This window comes from Rutidosis leptorrhynchoides, chromosome 11, assembly GCF_046630445.1.
Source record: "Rutidosis leptorrhynchoides isolate AG116_Rl617_1_P2 chromosome 11, CSIRO_AGI_Rlap_v1, whole genome shotgun sequence".
Lineage (NCBI taxonomy): Eukaryota > Viridiplantae > Streptophyta > Magnoliopsida > Asterales > Asteraceae > Rutidosis > Rutidosis leptorrhynchoides.
Window position 1 is genome coordinate 221,682,706 of NC_092343.1, and position 21,736 is coordinate 221,704,441.

Consider the following 21,736-nt stretch of genomic DNA (forward strand, 5'->3'; position numbering starts at 1 on the left):
ACGCCCAAAATCACTAACGGCTAGTGATTATATTTTCAAAACATCAATTAACACATAAACCAAGTATTTACATACTCGATTCACCAAAACTTGATACAAAACTCATTTTGACACCAAACCAAGTCAACACCCATTTTGACTAGCAAACTTTGTTCTTAAGAACATCAAAATCACCAACACACTTACAATCTAGTGATTAACACCCAAACCCATGACAAATCTAGCCAATTTCATCATTAAACCCTAAACCCACATTAATATGGTCTACTCACTCTGACCATACCCAAAACCCCTAAATATCACAATAAATGAGGTTTATAACCCTAACAAGCATAAACCCTAAACACAAACAAGAATCAAACACTACAATTCGGATTAGGGTTTACCTCAAGTACCAAAACGAGCTCTAGTAGCTAGAAACACCAACAACCACCAAGAACCAATCCAATTTGGGCAAGAATCACCATCTTTATCACCATTTGAAGCTTCCTCTCTCTAGAACTCTCCTCTCTCTCTAGGATGTTTGGTGGGAGAGGAATGAGTGTGAAATGAGCTCATGATAAGGTTGGATCAGTTTTGTGGCTAAAAATCCGACTCCAAAGTGAAAGGACCAAAACACCCTCTAAAATCCCCTTAAAAACGAGTTCAAGACAACAGGTCTGCCACATAGTCGCGTTTCGCGATATCTGGTCGCGTTTCGCGACACCCCTAATGCGATAAACTCAATTGGAACGCGATGAAGTGACCAGGACTTGGATTTTTAAAATGTCGCGTTCTGGTCATGTATGTCGCGTTCCGCGACAAGCTGAAACGCGATATACCTCACTCAAACGCGATATCTCCAGTTTTCCAGCTCCAATTCAGAAGTTCAGGGACCGAGGTTGACAGATTCTGATTCTGATGTAAATTCTAAAAATGCATACGTGTTTGGTTGACTTTCAGTGACACTTTCTGATGCACACTTTTACTGACACTTCTGATGTATAAAATTCAGGGTGTTACATCGTGGCTAATGAATGCTTCCTCTACGGTTTATTCTGTATCAGCTGTCAGATCAACATGATCTGTTGTAATGTATTGGATAAAATTCAATTGATATAAAAGTAAAATGTCAAATATAATAGCGTGCATTTAAGACGCAGAAAGGAAGCATACTTTTATTTTTTCCTTTGCCGAAAACTTCCTCTGCAATGGGAGTAATGCATAGAAGTTTGCACCTATTTTCTTGCATAGAGGGGACACTTGTGCTACTGCTCTTTCGTTTGCCACCTGAAATAATTGATGAATTTAGCACTGGTTCTTCAACAACTACTGTAGTGATGCTGCCTTCTTTAGGGCAACAGATAGCTTTGCATTGAGAAGCATCTTCTAGCACCATTAAGTCAGAGAGAAAGATCTCTGCAAAAAATAAGAAGTATAAATATACAATATGCAGAAAAATGCATATGTGTTGTGCGAAAATAACACTATGATCTTATACCTCTATTAGTTGCGTCATGAAGAGTTACATTGTAGTTGTTCCACGACCAATACATTGATTCTCGCCCTAAATAAAGTGGAATATGGCTATATTGGCGGACTACTAAATGTACATTTTTAACTTCGGCCAATAACTCTTTGCCGATCTGATTAAGATCATTGCGTTCATGCGCGCTCGTATTCAGCTCCATTGTCCAGCAAAGTAAATTTTTATAACCACGAATTGCTTCAGCCTTAATGAAAAAGAATGACATGTGCCAGTTCCCAATTGATGCCTTGGGAGTTGTAATAACTCCATAGCATGACTTGAATGTAAACCATCCGCGGTCGGATGGTATGATGGTGTTAAAATTGCGGAACACATCAATTAAGGGTTGTTTGTTTATCGCCCTGCAATACATTTCAAATAAAATGATTTTAGCAATAGCGTATGGATGTAATTGGGCAATGGCGATGTTGTACGAATCGCAGATGCCCAAGAAGAAGTCAGTTGGTGAAAATCTCAGATTTCCTTGATACATAGATGTTTCATAGATGGCAATCATCCATGCGGGAGGATTGTTAGCTCTCTCATTCTGAGCAGGAGCAATGGGCATAAATTGATCCAATAATGGATAGTTGATTTTTAATTGCTCGATCTTCTCATCGGTCATGTATGGCGAAAACCTATCCGCGGATACAGCGAAAGAGGACTGAGGAGTAGATGGGGATGCCATATTGAAAGTATGAAATATTTAAAATTAAAATGAGTAAGGAGATAATGAAGGAAGAAAGTGAATGATAATCGTCAGAAAGTTGTGAGTATTGATCTGCGTGGTTAGTGCTTTAATAAGAAGATAGCTGAATGCGAATGAGTAAAGTGAAATTGAATTGCAATCGATCCTATTTATTGTAGTAATTGAAGGTATCAGGGTTTTTCGCAATGATTAAATCAACGGCTATAATTTAGCAATAATCTATCAACGGATAGAAAAGAGCCGTTAGGCAATCCTGATGGGACACGCACAGTTTGTTAGACGCAATATAATATGCTATATGCATAACGGCTTAAATTTTACGGACCGTTTGAGAAGTGCATTTTTAACTGCATTTTTTAGAGTTTATTATGTTATATTTTCTGCGTAAATATAACACAATAAACTTGAGGGACTTGATCATATATATATAGGCATATATATATGTATAATTTAAGTACAAAAGGCAACTCAAGTGCAAGAGCAAACAGAACCGCAGAGATAATTAAACAATTGTGCGCTGAGTTTAAACACTGCGGAACCATACGCAAAGAATATCTACGAAAGTGTCCCGCACAAATATTGCGGATATGCCGGTGTTGCGCGGTTGTTAGCTCCACGAAAATCCGAAGCCTATAAATAGGGAGTTTGGCCTCTCATTTTAGGTTGTTTATCAGTGCAATTGCCAAGGTTTTTATGGTTCGCTTGTGAATACGCCCAAGCCTTAATCATAATCAAGCCAAGGTAATGCAATCAAGACCGGGACATGGTGATTGATTACTGTAATCTAAGTGAAAGACGATCATAAGGTCCCAAAAAACATTATCAACACCACCATCCACCCCTATTGCACTCAATTCCTAAATTAGATCTAAAACATCTAATTTAGGATTGATCAGGACGCTGCCCCTTGGATCCGCAAGGGTGTGCGACGACCCACCACAATTTCTGCGACACTGTCTAGTCAATTCTTACGGGCGTGCACACCACATTTTCCAAACCTTTGTTTAACTAGTCATCTTTTTCTTTCAAGTAAATCTAAATTAACTAATATAATTGCTAGATGACATTTAAATCACTAACATGATTTGGAAAGTTTGTATTCGTGACTGGATCGCGGATACGTTCCGTATCACCCTCGAACGTAGTCTAGAATCTACTAACTTCTTGAAAATAAAACGTACTTGTTTTGCAAGTCACAATGAATTAGTTAATTTACTTTATATTACAAGTCCATAACAATGAACTGGTACACATTTTTCTATTGTTCATTGTGATCAATTAATCTACAACACGCGTCCACAATATATAATATTTATTTGGTGTTTAAGCTTTTATAAAAGATGATACGACCATGAAACATTACATTGTGCCCTAATATTTATGCTTTCATGTCCATTATTTTGTCAACCGTTAATCCGGCCTCTCTACCAATCGCCTCGATATATGGAACTTTCAATTCTGCTAGCTCCTTTGTAGCAATTTCGAATTTGGCGTGTGCATCCGTATCGAAATTCTCTAGTACGGCTTCGGGCAGTGGATTTGGTAACTGGACATGGTTGGCAAGTAATGTTAGTGTTTTAATACGCTCCACACCTTTGTTGGCGTCCAACAGCCTGTTAAAAGCTTCTTTCACGGCTTCTGATTCGATGGCCCTACGAAAAATGGTTGGGATGGCGGCACGCAAGCGTTCGAATTCATGGTTCACTTTCTTCACACCTTTAGTATTTATTGCTTGTCCCTTTGACACAAAAGTAGGGTCCTTACACTCACCAAGGGCCTTTCGGATCACGTCATGATAAATTTTTTTTAATACTTCAGTGAAAGCTTTATCAACGTTTAATCCTTCTAGAGCCGATGTTTCCATGAATAACATATTTTTTCTCTCAGAAAAAGCTTTGGCTTCATCAGTATGAACAACTCGTAAGTGACAAAGATCAGCCTTGTTTCCTACAAGCATGACCACAATGTTTGGATCTGTGTGATCACGAATTTCCTCTAGCCATTTCTCAACGTTTTCAAACGTTAGTTTTTTAGTGATGTTGTATACAATTAGAACACCTACAGCTCCTCTGTAGTAAGCGCTCGTAATAGCTCGATATCTGCACGCAAAACATCATTGTTTGTTATACAATTGATTTGGACAAACATGTATAAATATTTACGGGCAATAAAACCTTGTAGTTGCTTCAGCGATCCCAAACAAATGCCAAAAATTTTGTTTATATACGTTATCAAATATTGAAAAATGTATATTTCCATGATAAAGGATACTCATATCTCACCATATATCGTTATTGTAATTATAATAAATTCATCAATCAGCCATAACTATAAATTCATAAAAAAAAAATGTGTATCCTTTATCAGGGTAAGTCTATCAGGTATAAGGGTCACTAGTATCATATCTTTGAGTGGTAGAGAATGGGGTAGAATATAGTCAAGTGATTACCCGATTAAACTGCATCCATCTGTGTAAAAATACTTTCCTCCACGAATAGTCCGAACAAGAAACAATGTATCCTTTCACCATTTATAAAGGTAAGTTTGACATTTGAGTTTCGCAACGACAATCCATGATTTGCATAATGGACATTTATCTTAGAAAGATGGATTAAAGTTTATGTTTAGACGATTATGGTGTGATTGATCTAGGTATTTTGTTGGGATAGATCTAGGTATTTTGTTGGCAATCATAAGAAAATAATAACAAAATCTCAATTTGTGTAATTTAATAAGAAAATTCAACAAACTTACACAGTAACAGTAATAGCTAACATGAAACAACAATCAAACCATGTTTGTAAGCAAAAGGGAGAGAGAAATATTGGATTAGAATGGTAAGCTTTTTTCCGGATTATTATCTGAAGAATAAATAGTTTAAACGAAATTAGAGAAAGGAAACTAAAAGTTTAATTCATCATGTTGATTGTTTAAAATGTTTTCAACAATGAGTAAGCAACAAAAAAATTTGAATATCATATCCATGAATATTTCCAATTAAACCAACCGATAATTTGAACCTACAACATGTGGTTTGTTTGGGTAACAACTTACAAAAGATCTTGATCATGAGCGTGTAAATACCTTTCTTTTCCAGCCGTGTCCCAAATTTGTCCCTGGATGATCTTGTCATCCACTTTTATGCACTTATTAGCGAATTCAACCCCAATTGTGGATTTGGTCTCTAAGCTGAATTCATTCCTGGCAAATCGTGATAAAAGGTCACCTACGATAACCAGCTTAAACAAATAGTCGTAATCGTCATGTATTGCTGACCCCATTTCTCCTTCTCAATGTGAATTTTTTATTTTTTTTACTCACCTTAAAAGATAAATTTACAATGTCTAGAGATAGAGATTGAGAACAATGGTAATGAAGATATATCCAACATATTTTTTGATATATCCACAAAAACTATGTATTAAGAATTTGTACTGTACAAATCTCAAACATGCACGATCCGTATTTGCTGGTAACAATTGGGTGTTTTTTAATATCTGCTTCTATTTTAAAAACTTATTTAAAAGAATGGTGAACAATCAATAATATTTATCATTTCAGTTATCTTCTTTGTTATCTTTTCATTCAAACTTTAAAAAATCAGAGTTCCTTAACCAAGTATGGTAGTTTAGAAAAGACATAGTTATGCAAAGAGTCCCCTTGGTTTGAAAAGAGTATGAATATTAAATTAAAAAATATTTTAAAATCGATGGACTTTAGTAAATAAAGAGGGGTTATGGTAATAAACAACAACATAAAACTTGAGGGTTCAAATTTGAATGTTATATAAAGCTAGAGGTTATGAAGAAGATGGTGCTTGCTTCCACTGGTGGCGGGCGGGTGAAGGGTCCAAAGGACACGTAGCCGGGGGCGAGTCAGAAAATCCAAGAATTCCATTTTTCTTCTTGTTCATCAATCGGAAATCAAGACAAACCGGGCACTACGGTGAGACGTGAAAACACCCGATCCCATTCCGACCTCGATATGTGGAAATAGGGCGGACACCTTTCCAACCCGAAAGCTTATTGTTGAATTTCTATGTAACTGAATTCCAAAGTTCATCTCTTCATCTTCCCAGCATACCAAAATGAACCGAAATGGAATTGGCTATTGAACAGCAAAACATATTCCGGTCGGCCCTCGTAGTGTGGATGGAGGATGAAGCTAACGCGCGAGGGACTATCCTTTCTATCGTTTGCCCTTTCTTTTCACTCTCAAGACAAGGCTCTCTCTCTCTCTTTCTCTCTTTCTCTCTTTTTGGGCATAGGTTCCCTCTTTGTTTTCGTTTCCATTGCCCTTAGCCTGTCGGTCGGCCCGGGCGCCCATGAGGTGTTGCCAGACTGGCTTCTCATGCTTACTTTCACATGTCTGATTGCATCGTTGAAGCTGCTTCTTCTCTCTTGCAAACAAGCCTACTACAATGACAAGGAAGGCCTTTACTCTTATTCCTATTCCCGGAATGCTTTCTTTCATCAAAGTCACGTAAGAAATAGAAAACGTACAACTCGTACAATTAAAGGCTTGTCAATTCTTGGTGTAATACTCACTCGAAAATGATGGGTGTCAGAATTTCTCACTTTTCAGGCAGTTAAAGTAAAGCACATGTCAGGGGGTGGAGTGGATATAAGACCAAGGATGGAGTCCACCATAACTTTGGAATCAAATTCGATGTCATTCACTTGGATGCCCTCATCGGAACATAGTTTGAACCCATCTCCCCAAGTAGGATTTGAACCTACGACCAGTCAGTTAACAGCCGACCGCTCTACCACTGAGCTATTGAAGAACAACGGACTTAAGGAAGCCGACTCTCGTTCTTTGGACCAACTTATTACCGAACAAAAAGGAGTTCGTCACCCTCACATACACCGGGAAAAAGGTTACGATAGCAAGCCCCTCCCCGACCGGAGAGCCTCCAGGACAAGGAGGCAGCGATCAACCATCCACTCTCGAGATTCGTATTGATCAATTGATCTTCGCGTCTTGCCAGTCCACTAAGTAGACTCACTCTACCCAGGGGCAACAAAGGCTGAAACTCTTCTTGCCAAAAACAAGGGACCCACTTCTCATCCTAGGAGTTAGCAGGTATGAAATAGTCCCATCTCCGTCTCTCCGAGTTTCTACTACTAAGTAGCACTTCTGCTATTCAATCATAGAATCGATTCCTGAAAAAGCCCTATCTATATTATTACTAAAGCGCTACCTATAGACATTCTTGCTCGTTAGCGCTTTAGTTTGATTGCAGCTAGCGCGCCCCTTTTCTTTCCACTTTCACCACTTGAGGGGTGAATGTTTTAATGCTCTAGGCGAAATAATCGAAAATCACCCTTATATAAAATTTTCTAAACAAAAGTCATATAATTTACTAAGGTTTAAAATTTGTTCAATGTAGACTGTCTTGTAAACATACAAGTAATGTCATTTACTAATGAAAGTTACATGATATTTATCCATAATTACGTATAGATTTTTAACAACAATTTATATATTAATGGTGTTTGAAAATTTATAAAACTAATACGATTTACTCATAGCATAAACAAATTATTTATTTATACTAATTCGAAAGGTTATGGGCTATTTTCCTTGAAAACATTGATAATTTGTCTAATTCCAAAAACAATGACCGATAAATATGACTTTATTTGCAAGGTTATTTGTGAAAATATATGAATGATAAAGTTACACAAATCAGTCGTCTTTCCCATTTGAGTTCTTGCTCCTGCAACATGCTACAGTATATTAAACTTTTATAATTTTTAATAGTGATCTAACTTTCTTCTTCATGGTGTCATTAATTAAATCTTTAAAAGTATTTACACTACATAACTCATTCAACTGGTAGCACGTGCTACCAGTGAAACCGTAATAGACCAGCCCCTACTTTGTGGCTTGAAAGTTCTGCACGTACAGTCCCTGAATCCAACGTCTGTTAAAAAGCTCGGTAAGTGACCTCAAATGCATTGCATGTGAGGGTAATTTGGTCTTCCCTCCTCTTTCTCCATTGGCTTCTCTTTCTTCTTTCATCTTTTCCTTTTCATACACTCAAATAATAGTAAACCCAAATTAAATCCAAATCTAAACAAAATAATATCATGATTTAAAAACATGAGTTTTTCATCCTTACTGATTATTGACACACATATCTAAAAAAAGACACTATTAATTAATAATCCAAATCGATTTTTGATAGTGGCGTCAACGGTTTCAAGTACCGTTCGGTCGATGGTATTAATCACAGAGGGGTTAGTGAACGGCTGCAGTGAACGGCGACGGTTGATGGGTGCAACTACCTGTTCCTTATTTTTATTATCTTCGCTTTACAAGCGTCCTCTAATTCATGAGTCCAACAAAATTTGATCCCACTTTGGAGGTTTTAGTAGATTGTTGTTAGCGATATCACCCATTACACATTTGGAATAATACAAATTTCATTGTAAAAAGTACAAGTCATTAAAGCAGGGTTCTATTTTGTTCAACTCCATCGTGCGTATGACGTGTATGTGCAGTACAATTTGATGTTAAATTTAGGGAAATGTATACAATGATTTTGGGAAAGAGCACGCAAGGGAAGCGGATAAGACCATACTTATCGCTGAGGGCGTGTTGACGTGTTGTTGGGTGGGGGTGAGGTGTTTAATGAGCGTGCTGCCAGACTGCTGTGTAATGGATGACGTGTTGAGTGGCGTATTGGGCGTATTTTTTTATTTCTTTTTTCATTTTTCTTGTATTTATTTAAATTTGTTATTAGTTATATTATTATTTTGAAATTATAATAACAAATTAATTTAACAAAACACACTAAAATTAATAATAAAAATACGATTAAGGTGATGTACCCCCCGAAGTAGTCGGTTCACGAATATTGTACCCCCACTCATTCGGAAAAGACATTGTTTTTGTTTGGTTTTGTAAAGTGTTTTTGAGTTGTGTTTGATTTGGTTGTGTATGTTGTGTCTGAAGTGTATATTGTATACATGTATATATACTGCAAAATCAAAAAAGAAAGGTACAACCGTTGCAATTTTCATGGATGGGAGCCAGACACGTCGACGATGGGTTCAAACACGCGTACAAACTTTCGGTGCTCAGTTGATGCACGCCACTAGCACTTGGTGGAGCACGGCATGGTTACATGGCGTGTTGGTCAGCACCGGTGGTAGCACTCCACCGTTAAATACGGTCTAAAGAGAATAATTTGAGTTTGAGTTTATGGGTGAAAGAGAAATGGGATTAAAAACTTAGAAGGAGGAATGATAAAATGACATAAACACCCTCACATGCAACGCATGTTAGACAACTTAACTTAGGACCGTGTTGTGCAAAAATTGCAAATCATAAGGACTGGAAGAGCAAGAAAAATTGTACATGGAATGAACATGAAATCTTTATAAACCACGGGGACTGTTCACGTAATCATGTCTTTTGTAAACTATTCTTAGAAATCTTGTACTATCAAAAATTATTTATATGAAGAAAATCATTTTGTTTCTTATATAATAAATGGAGAATGACAAAAGTGATGAATGATATATGCCGGCCAATCTCACAACTTCACCAGTTTTTCATCTGTCATTATGAATTCCCACATCTTCAAACATTTGATTTTGTATGAAAACTCTTCAAAACAAAGATGAAGATGACGTTTTCATTCGTTCACATTTATATATTCCGAGTATTTGATAAAATGCATAATATTTGAAACATGGTGGCAACAATTATTCAGGCGCGGAACTTCAACCGAAATTTTGGAGGGGCAAAATCATAAAAAATTGTGAAGAACAATTATATCATATTTTGATAAAGAGAAAAGTTGGAAAAGCAAGATTTATATATAGAAAAACTGATAAAAAAAAATATAAAAAGTAAGTGGGATTTAACTTGGATTTAATTTTCTTTAAGTTTATAACTAGTTAACCACTTGCAAATTTAATCTATCAATTTTAGGCTATAGAATATACAATATTAAAAGTGAGATTTAGGGGGGCACGTGCCCCTTCTTGTCTTCACCATGTTCTACCATTGGCAACAAATAGAATGGTTTGCGCGCTTCCCTGCCTAAAGAATATAAAGTCGTTTCTTGCATTTTGTTTCTTACTAGTTAAAGACCCGTGAATTCACGGACTAGATAAAAGAATTATCTTTTTTAATAGCTGTAAATGACCGTTACCCAAATTGACCTCATTTAACCATAACCGGTCGAGTGTCCAAATAGTCAAAACTACCATTACCTTCAAGTGCTAGCCAAATGCAACCCTAACAAAATCTGGAAACAAACACAAAACCCATTATAAAATCTCTAATCTCTAATTAGTAATGAAATAAGAGGAAATAAAGCAAAAAGAAGGGAAAAGAAGGGAAGAACACCGCAAAGTTTTGATGCAACAAACACACATGTATGAAATCACAATAAAAATTACATAAAAAGGTAACAATACACCTAACTTCCAACAACAGAATGCAAAACAACCTGGATCGAACCGTTAAGCCATTATCATCCACTGATTCAGTTGCTCCTCTCTCAAGAAGACTGCCACACTTCAATAATTCAATTTTGTGTCAATAATGATGAATTTGTCAATAACTTGGAACTAATGTTAGCATCTGATATTTAAAGATTTGATAAGCTTTAACTCGATATGTGTAAAACTGTTGATTTGGTACATGACAAATTTGACTTTTGAAGGTCAAACAAACTACTGCTATTTGATCTCAGTGTTGATATTTTTAGTTTATGAAGTACATTGAAGCTTTCATGACCAAGTTTATAGTTACAATTTAATAGCAATATACAAATAATAATGTTTTAATAACTAAATAATGCACACTGATCTTAACTATCATAAGCATTGACTCTTAGAAGTCAAATTTTAATAATAAATTATATATGTTGCGCAATAATCATATACCTCATTTGCATGGTCTTGTACCAACACTGCATTGGTTGTAACATTAACCTCGAGTTTCTTTATAATTATCCTTCGATTCTTCATAACTATCGTTTGTAGTACTACCAATATATACAAAGTGAGTGTAAGTGTTTATGAAGATGTAACTAAAATAAATCTTTATAATTACAATGTACGTGAATAACAAACATAAATTTGAATTTCAGAGTTTGCCATTGTATCTAAAGAAACTAAATGGGTCGTTGAATTATGTCTATCCACATTATCAAATATCAAAACAAAAATTCAACTAAATAGGCTTGATTTGCAATCTTGAACACTAAATACAAACTAAAATGGAAAATAGTAGCAGGTTGCAATTGCATGAAGATAACCCTATGAGCAGTTATCATTCAAAGAGACTATACATATACAACAGTAAGACTTATTAATGCATCAATTGTTAAGATTTAAATCAAAATCATATAAAAAATACAATACCTTAAAATGAACCACTTCATGTTACCCAAATTGAATCAAATGGGTCCAAATTAGCAAGCCTTTGAAGTAACCATGACCATTAAAATGGGTCTATACAAACTAACAACGAAGTCGAATAGATCATTTTTCTAACCACATAAGTACATAGATAACGTAATACTAATTATTCGAATACATGTCATACCTGAGCAACTGTTTTTTAATGTAACTCCAATGTAACCACAACATCCTCATCAAACAATTTCCATCATTGGACTATAAAAAACCGCTTCAAGTTTAAGATATTATTAAGTTTCTGTCAGCACTTGCGACTCCACCATTGCTACCTGAGAAAATTTATAACATCCCTCATTGTGGCAACAGATTGTATCCGTCGACCAAATTTAACTAACAGCGGAAAAAGAAAAGAGATAACTATAATGGATGTAAATTAAGGATAATGAAGAGGTCCCTTCCATCTTTAAGATACAACGTTAATGAAGAATTACCTTCCATCTTGAAGGATCCAATGCTTAACATCCTTGACACAACCCTCACCATCCATAACCTGCCTCTATAAAACCTACCAAAAATCAGAGAAACACATAATCTCATTTCTATCATTTGAAGCCCTTGATCATTCCAGATCCTATCAATAAATATTTTATAAACCGTATTAACCATGTAATGATGAATGACGGTTTAGCGTGCTGATGTATGAATACATTTGCAACATTTGAAAATTCAAAAAAATATTAACCAAACTTCAAAAATGTACCAATTTAGAATGTAGTTCATGTTCAAGATGCTTAAAAATAAAGGACCTAACCAACAGAGGAGGCAAAATGGGTAAAGGGGCAAGTTACTGTCGTAGAAAGAAAGCAGTTCAATTCACTACATTAATCTTCTTGACCACTTTTATAAGTCCATCAAGGATTAGTGTGTCAAACATGGTAACAAAAATGTATACAGTATTCACAAACATGGTAACTACAAACAATAAATTACAATGAGCACAAATTCTAAAAACTATAGTTATTAGTTGATCCATGCAAATTCAATATAACATAAGTTTTAATCACATCAGTACTTCCACATCTGCAATTCATTGATCCATCAACATAAAATGTTTAAATATTCCACTTTGTTAGTACCATTAATAACAAACAACACCATTAAACAAATTAAATCATGATTCTTACATGAGCTTTTCTTAAGTGCAACCGCAACTTTATGCCAATAAATATTGATAACATCTTTTCAAAAGTAGAAAACTTACAATTTACCCAATTATTACAGAGTATTACAGTGCTATAAACACCCATTAGCAACAACAACAAACACTGCAAAAGGCAAAAATTATGAATACGAATGAACCAAATCATCAAACATTTCAAATAAACACTTGTTAGCAACTACAACACACACTGGAAAAAACAAAAATTCTGAATATTAATGAACCATATCATCAAACATTTCAAATCGATGAAAAGACACCAAATAAACAAATCAAAGGTAAATCTTATGAAGGACTCAACTTTCACTGAAACTTACAAAATTGACTCAACTTATGCTATGCGCCATGTAAGTCCCATATGACATGTACCTTTTTCATTTAAGCATCTCATCGAACACATGAAACTTTGTATTGTTTCGCCTTCCGTTTCATTTAAGCATTTCATCAAATACATGGAGATCATAATAAACCATACAACTAAAAGTCTTAAGCTCACTCCAACATAAAGTAATCACACTTAATCCAAAACCTGTATTAGAAGTAAATAACAATAAATGAAGAGAACTTACAGAACCTAACACGTAAGCTTCTTCCATTTGAAGCAGTTTCAGATAAATCATCTTAAAGGGATTTCGCAACATCCCCAACTTAAAGCAAAAAACGAAACTTGAGATGCAAACTGATTATTTTTTTTTCGGAGCTTAGTCTGTACAATGAAAACAATCATAAAAACATTACTAACCACTTTCCTAAAATTGAAACAAAATGGAATAATTTTGAAACATCAAGTTTAAACACAATTAATTCAAGCACATACTAAATCGTCGTTCAAGGTATATTCGCCATGGAATACTACAAATTACCTATTTGTAGAGACCAAATGTCAGCTCATCCCTACAAAATCTTGTATCATGTAAATATAAAAAATAAATGCAAACCATTAGCTAATAAGATGCAGTGATTTATAATCTATGAAAGCAACTGCAAACCTCCTATTGAAAAACCCTAAATCGATGTTGAATCTGAAATTGAAAATATTACCTGTTAAATCTGATTTCAATCGCTATATAATCCCACATTTCTGATTGAATTTTAAAAAGATAAAACAACTTTCTGAAGAAGAATCTGATGGAGATGGAGAGACGACACTTGAAGATGATGAACACATTACATATATTGATATTTGATTTTGAATATTGAATTCAAATTCGAGTGGATTGGAAACTTAAAAGTTTAATCAGAGTAAAAGGCTGGAGGATTAGGGTTAGGAGCTCGAGGCAGACAAGTTTTGAGCGGTGGGAGTTTTGAAGTGGAAAATTGTGTAAAAGCTTATTTTTACAGTACACATGTATATATATTGATTATTGATTATTGATTGATTTTTTTTTATACCGATTATTAATTTATTTTAAATTAATATTTTTTATAAAAAAAAATAAATCTTAAGATGACATCAGCAAAGATTTTCAGATTTTTTCCATTTTTTTTTCTTTTTTTTTTTAGCATGGATTAAGTTTTTTTATTTTTATGACATCATGTTATTAGGCTAATATAAGATTAGATTAGATTAGATGTTGTAAAACTATCTAATTTACACCTTATACATGATTACATTTTCTTTTTTTGAACATCAGTTTGAGATCACAAGGGAGAGTGGATACTTCATGTCAGTAATAACATTGAGTGCAATGTTGTAGCTCAGCGGAGTCGAACTTCTGACCTCTCGCTAAGAGAGGTAGGCCATGTCGGATCCTTTTTAAGTCCACCAACATGTACAATATATAAACTCATGAGTTCCACGTTACTCTAAAATCAATTGGTGATAGATGGAGGTTCTCATAAGATTATATATGCACATTTGTTTCTTTCACTTTACGATGTGGGACACAATGAACCGATTAGCTCTAACAACCATCCCCTTAATTGGTTCATTCCACGCTACTCCCACAAACGCGTTCAATACCATCTCGACTCACCCGGACCCCCAACCTCTTTCCCGATCACGTCCACAGTCATCTCGGTTTTTGAATGTCCGTTACTATTCTTGTGACAACCCGACAAAATCGTCATTGACGGCGCCGTCAACTTAGGTCCCGTAACGTGATCATAAGTCTTTAAAACACAGTTTGACCAAAATATGTCGCATTCATTTCAAATGTAAAGATGTTTCAAAGTTTACAAAAGTAGTTTAACAACTAGCTATGTTACAACGTTTAAGTACAAATGAAACCTATGCGACACAAATTAAAGTGAAATCAAAAGACGCTCCATGTATGCATGTATACTCGACATCCAAGCAAGTATCAAAATAGTGTGCGGAAGCATGTAACACATAGAAAATCTGTCAACGAAAACGTTGGTGAAATCATAGGTTTAGTAAGTATGTTGTATTGAACCACAAGATTTAATATAAAGTTGATTATCCAAATCATTTGCATTCCAAAGTTGTTGTACGTTCGCGAGCACCCAATTATCAAGACTTAACTGTTTTACGAACCCCGTTATCATAGTGTTAGAACCTACACTATACCCGAAAATATGTTTCACCCGCTAACGGTAGCGAACCGTCCGAATGAGGGCGCGTCAAGCCCGTATGGATCCACACAACATAAGTTCACGTTTATGTAACATCCCGCATTTTTCCGTTAAATTTATTTTTAACACCGTCTTTTTTTTAGATAATATCTTTCGTTATCTAAATTTGTATCTTTCGTTAACTAACGTTCTTAACATTCCCGTTATTTAATTATAACATCGCTCGTTAATTTGCATTTTTAAAATATTCGTTCGGTAAAATCTCGCACCCGCTTTTAAAATCGAGGGACCGGAGTTGCCAAGTGGGCAAACTAGTTGACTAGGTCAACTAGTCAACCCACTTTCTACCATTCATTCATTTTCATCATCTCCCTCATCTCTTTTTCTCTCCATCTCAAGAACACACAAACACCCAATTCAATCATTCATCATCTAAATTCGATCTAGGAGGCTTACAACAAAACAAATTACATATTTGGAATCCTCTCTTCATCCTCTTCGATTTGGTACCAATTTCATAGCTTGGGGTAAGGTTTCTAAAAACTCTAGATTTCTCAAATTCGTTTTATAAACTTGAAATGGTGTTAGTTAGTGTCTATGGCTCAAGTCTAACATGAATATATGTTTGGTTTGCTCGATTTGTTGTTTTTGGAGTAACTAGCATGAACTTGAAATGGGTGTGCTTAATCTTTGATTTTGGATGAGTTAATGTTGTTAAATGTTAAAGTTCATGTATTAAAAGTGTTACTAGCATCATTAGCTTCAAATTGATGTGTAGGTTGATTTAGAAAAGCTTCCTTTACAAAATTGTTGAATTCATGATTTTGGTTAGGGTTTGATGAACTTTAAAACGGGATTTTGATGCATTGAATGCTTGTTAATGTTGTTAGTTAGTATTTAATTGTATTGTATGTTTCATTACCTTCAAAACGATGTATCGTATGTGTAAATTGGATTCCCGAGTCAAGAAATGCGTTTTATGAACTTGAAACGTTGATTTTGAACGTTTAATGATCATTTATTGAGGTTTCCTTTGTTGTTAATGATGGAATTGATTGATGAAATGTATTTAGTTGTATTCCTCTTTAAATTACCTTTCCAACGATATAAGATACGTGTTTTGAATGTTAACGAGTCAAAAGTTATGATCGTTTGAAGTTGAAATCGTCTAAGTGATAAACTGCCCCAGAATGGCTGATGCAGACACAGATGCGGCGCATCTGCCTTGGATGCGGCGCATCTGAGGCAGACTGCCCAAAAATGTCAATTTTCGCTTAATTCTAAGTATGTTACGCACCCCCGATCAACATGAAACTTGGGCAACATGCTCATATATGATTTCTAAGCTCAGGAAAATAGTTCGGGACCCGACCCAACCCCGTTGACTTTTTCGTTTACTTTGACCAAGTTTGACTTTTAGTCAAACTTAACAAAACACTTATGCAATCGTTCTAATCTTATTTTATACTTGATTCTTGCATGAAACTTGACAACGTGATTCACATGCTATATAATCGAGTCGTAACGAGCCATAGGACTAATTGAACACATTTCACCCGACCTTGTGTCGTAACCGGTTAATTGATACAACTTACTTGTTTAGGTCAAGGCTAAGCAACTTTCATGCACACGTTTACTTTGTGAAGTACTTTTATACTCGTGCACTCGAGGTGAGATCATAGTCCCACCTTTTCAAATACTTTTATACTTTTAAATTGTGGGCTGAGAAACATATACATTACATACTTATATACATTTCATTTGTATACATTCTTTTCATACTTTTATACTTTGAACAAATACGAATACATGAGCAAAGATACATACGAGTTAGAACAAAAATCCTCAAGTTCAATTACCATTAGTTACACTTGTAGGGTGTGAGCGAGAATTTATGTTGTGTGGCCATACGGGTTTGACGAACCCTCGTCTGACGGATGAAACGTATTTTTGGTGTATAGTGTAGGTTCTAACACTATTATGCAGAGGTAAGATTCAGTTAAGTTTTGGTAATTGGGTGCTCGTGATACAAACAACATCTTTTGGGATGTATACGCTTGATATTCACTTTATACAAAATCTTATGGTTTACAAATAACATCTTTTGAGATGTATACTTTTTGATACAAACACATCTTTAGGGATGTATACGCTTGATACTAAACCTTGTGATTCAAAAACATACTTTTAAAAATACATTTATGATCTCACCAATGTTTTTCGTTGACAGTTTTCTACATGTTTTCTCAGGTTCATACATGGCTATTTGATACATGCTTCCGCGTACTTTCATACTTGCTTGGGGTCGAGCATACATGCATACACTCTGAATTCTTGCTTGGATTCAAGCATACATACATACTTACGCTATTTATAGCAACTGTGATTTTCAACTAATTATGTCGCAAGTTATTTCATTTATACATTACTACTTTTGTAAACTTAAACTTGTTGCCGATCCTTTTGGTAAACTGAACTTTGCAAGTCTTGTACTTTTCAAATGAATGCGACGTAATTTTGGTCAAACGAGTCTCATATAGGGACTACGACCACGTAACGGGACCTAAGTTAGCGGCGCCGTAAATGACGATTTTGTCGGGTCGCTACAGATGGTATCAGAGCGTTGGTTGTAGGGATTTAGGATGTGCATTAGTGTGTCTGACAGAATTGTTAGGGCGCATTAGTGAATCTAGACTACAACCGGATAGTTAGCCATTGCATTCTGACATACATTTGCTATAGATAGCACTTACTTGACTACTTGTGCATTATACTTAAACCTTTCTTAGGTGAACTCCTTATTGGTACCAAACTTTCATCATACGAATCCGTATTCTACCACTTTCTGGTAACACACGTAAATTCGAGATTCATGCGTAAGGATGACGACGACTTCATTAGTCACACTTGTTCGGGAACTCTGTCTCCCAGATTGTTATTCGCCACCGTTTCAACTTACTATCGGTGTCACACCGGTGTTTCACACTATCTATCATTTCTTGTTACTACCACCACTACTCTAGGTGAGTATCGTCATCACTATTTATCACTACGGTTGCGTACTACTCGTTATCATGATTCGTTACTCTTTTCATACCTAAATACATTATTATTTGACTTGAACCGCATGGACGTGAACAATCATTTATACACTTCCCTCGGGGAACGCTTCTATAGAGTTGCACTAATTCTTACGATTAATACTAGTCACGTTAGAGACGTCGTTACACTTTGTTCATTTTAAAACTTCACGATTTCACGAACTTGAATCTATGGAGAGATGTGGGAATGGAGGTATGAGTTAGCGTAATATAACGACACTCGATCAACGTGGTTATATTACGGTAAGCCATACCAAAGTTCTAATGATACGTGATGGTGATTGGACTCGATCAACCTAATCACCACCATCTGCCATGTACATGACTTCATTTTTATTTTTCTTGTTTGGATATCCGAAAACTCCGAGAATACTGATAACAACCATACCCGGGACACATCGTCGATTATTGTCGAACCATATTTATGCTTCCAAATGAATGACAAATTCTTCTGACTTCAAACATACGTTACACGTGTATACTATCTCGTCTTCGAGCAGTTTTATCGACGAACTACAAAATGTTTGGTATGCTCATATCGAGGCGGAAACTTCTCTCGCCTTATACTCGTACTTCCGTTTAAGGAAATCTTTATTCTAAATTCTCAATGGAGAGAGAGACTCTTCACGTTATACTAGTATTCGCCACGAGGGTGAATAGTCCTAAGGAACGTTTTTCAGAACCCGATAAGAAACATGCTCTAACGAACGTTTTCAGAAACCGATAAATCTTCCGCGGCGCGAAATTCTTGAGAAACAGAAACTTGTTCCAACAAACATTTTCAAGTCCTAACAAACTTTTTCAAACATACCTTAATGAAATGTACCTCGTTTCACTTCTAGATTTCGAGGTGCCTTACAAAAAGTCTCGGGACCACAGTTAGACATAAGTACCGCGTGTCATCCATGAACCGACGAACAAAGTAAATGTACAATTCGAACCTCGGGAACCATAATACGAATTTGTGTTATCAACCTCAAATTTACTTTAGAAAAGTCCTTGCCCTTAACTAAATTCTCTTACGACGAGGGTTATCATTCAAGTCTTAACGTCACACCTTTTGAAATCTTATGTGACCGAAAACGTCATTCTCCTTTTGTATAACCAAGTAAATGATAATCGAATCACCGGACCCGCACTCATTCATGACATAACCGTTAAAATCGTTCAAATCCAAGAAAGGCTCGAGATGGCTCGTAATCGCCACTATGCCGATGTTAGACGTAAACCTCCCAATTTCCATTTGGGTAACCGCGTAACGTTAAAAGTCGCACCTTGAAAAGGTGCAATCCGTTTCGGAAAACGTAGAAAGCTAAATCCGCGATATTTTGATCCTTTAAAAATCTTGGGGCGTTTTGGACCCGTTGCTAGCCGTTTAGACTTTTCCGAATCATTTGAGCTCCGTTCATCCTACTTTCCATGTGTCGAACTTGAAAAAGTGTCTTACCAAACAAGAACTTGTTATTCCTTTTGATGAGCTTACTATCGATGACAAACTCCACTTCATGAGAAAAACCGATTGAAATTTTGAATCGTGAAATCGAACTTTAAAACAACGTAAACTCCCGACCGTCAAAGTTCGTTGGAATGTCCAAGGAAGTACCTTCACTCATTCGTGGAATCGGAAACGCAAGGTTTCGGAGAAGAAACGACAACTACTACTTCCAACTAAATTTCGGGACGAAATTTCTTTTAAGGTGTAGGTAATGTAACATCCCGCATTTTTCCGTTAAATTTATTTTTAACACCGTCTTTTTTTTAGATAATATCTTTCGTTATCTAAATTTGTATCTTTCGTTAACTAACGTTCTTAATATTCCCGTTATTTAATTATAACATCGCTCGTTAATTTGTATTTTTAAAATATTTGTTCGGTAAAATCTCGCACCCGCTTTTAAACTCGAGGGACCAGAGTTGCCAAGTGGGCAAACTAGTTGACTAGGTCAACTAGTCAACCCACTTTCTAGCATTCATTCATTTTCATCATCTCCCTCATCTCTTTTTCTCTCCATCTCAAGAACACACAAACACCCAATTCAATCATTCATCATCTAAATTCGATCTAGGAGGCTTACAACAAAACAAATTATATATTTGGAATCCTCTCTTCATCCTCTTCGATTTGGTACCAATTTCATAGCTTGGGGTAAGGTTTCTAAAAACTCTAGATTTCTCAAATTCGTTTTATAAACTTGAAATGATGTTAGTTAGTGTCTATGGCTCAAGTCTAACATGAATATATGTTTGGTTTGCTCGATTTATTGTTTTTGGAGTAACTAGCATGAACTTGAAATGGGTGTGCTTAATCTTTGATTTTGGATGAGTTAATGTTGTTAAATGTTAAAGTTCATGTATTAAAAGTGTTACTAGCATCATTAGTTTCAAATTGATGTGTAGGTTGATTTAGAAAAGCTTCCTTTACAAAATTGTTGAATTCATGATTTTGGTTAGAGTTTGATGAACTTTAAAACGGGATTTTGATGCATTGAATGCTTGTTAATGTCGTTAGTAAGTATTTAATTGTATTGTATGTTTCATTACCTTCAAAACGATGTATCGTATGTGTAAATTGGATTCCCGAGTCAAGAAATGCGTTTTATGAACTTGAAACGTTGATTTTGAACGTTTAATGATCATTTATTGAGGTTTCCTTTGTTGTTAATGATGGAATTGATTGATGAAATGTATTTAGTTGTATTCCTCTTTAAATTACCTTTCCAACGATATAAGATACGTGTTTTGAATGTTAACGAGTCAAAAGTTATGATCGTTTGAAGTTGAAATCGTCTAAGTGATAAACTGCCCCAGAATGGCTGATGCAGACACAGATGCGGCGCATCTGCCTTGGATGCGGCGCATCTGAGGCAGACTGCCCAAAAATGTCAATTTTCGCTTAATTCTAAGTATGCTACGCACCCCCGATCAACATGAAACTTGGCCAACATGCTCATATATGATTTCTAAGCTCAGGAAAATAGTTCGGGACCCGACCCGACCCCGTTGACTTTTTCATTGACTTTGACCAAGTTTGACTTTTAGTCAAACTTAACAAAACACTTATGCAATCGTTCTAATCTTATTTTATACTTGATTCTTGCATGAAACTTGACAACGTGATTCACATGCTATATAATCGAGTCGTAACGAGCCATAGGACTAATTGAACACATTTCACCCGACCTTGTGTCATAACCGGTTAATTGATACAACTTACTTGTTTAGGTCAAGGCTAAGAAACTTTCATGCACACGTTTACTTTATGAAGTACTTTTATACTCG

The 21,736-nt window shown here is 35.6% G+C and overlaps 1 protein-coding gene, 1 long non-coding RNA gene and 1 other non-coding gene across 4 annotated transcripts; all 3 read right to left on the reverse strand.

Moving 5' to 3' along the window:
• Window positions 1-3,594: 3,594 nt before the first annotated feature.
• Window positions 3,595-5,497, reverse strand: LOC139877188 (ras-related protein Rab11B-like). The gene is made up of 2 exons (XM_071864599.1): window positions 5,301-5,497; window positions 3,595-4,315 (listed from the first exon to the last, which is right to left on the reverse strand). The coding sequence occupies exons 1-2, from the start codon at window positions 5,495-5,497 to the stop codon at window positions 3,595-3,597; spliced, it is 918 nt and encodes a 305-aa protein (XP_071720700.1).
• A 1,433-nt stretch (window positions 5,498-6,930) lies between these two features.
• On the reverse strand, window positions 6,931-7,002 carry TRNAN-GUU (transfer RNA asparagine (anticodon GUU)). The gene has a single exon. It is a non-coding gene; the product is annotated as a tRNA-Asn (tRNA).
• A 3,383-nt stretch (window positions 7,003-10,385) lies between these two features.
• Window positions 10,386-14,056, reverse strand: LOC139874214 (uncharacterized). 2 transcript variants are annotated; one of them, XR_011767840.1, is made up of 8 exons: window positions 13,863-14,056; window positions 13,685-13,724; window positions 13,391-13,527; window positions 12,094-12,167; window positions 11,790-11,931; window positions 11,126-11,226; window positions 10,687-10,754; window positions 10,386-10,482 (listed from the first exon to the last, which is right to left on the reverse strand). It is a non-coding gene; the product is annotated as an uncharacterized lncRNA (long non-coding RNA). The 2 variants fall into 2 exon arrangements; XR_011767839.1 differs by lacking the exon at window positions 10,386-10,482 and having other exon boundaries at window positions 10,622-10,754.
• Between the last annotated feature and the right edge of the window lie 7,680 nt (window positions 14,057-21,736).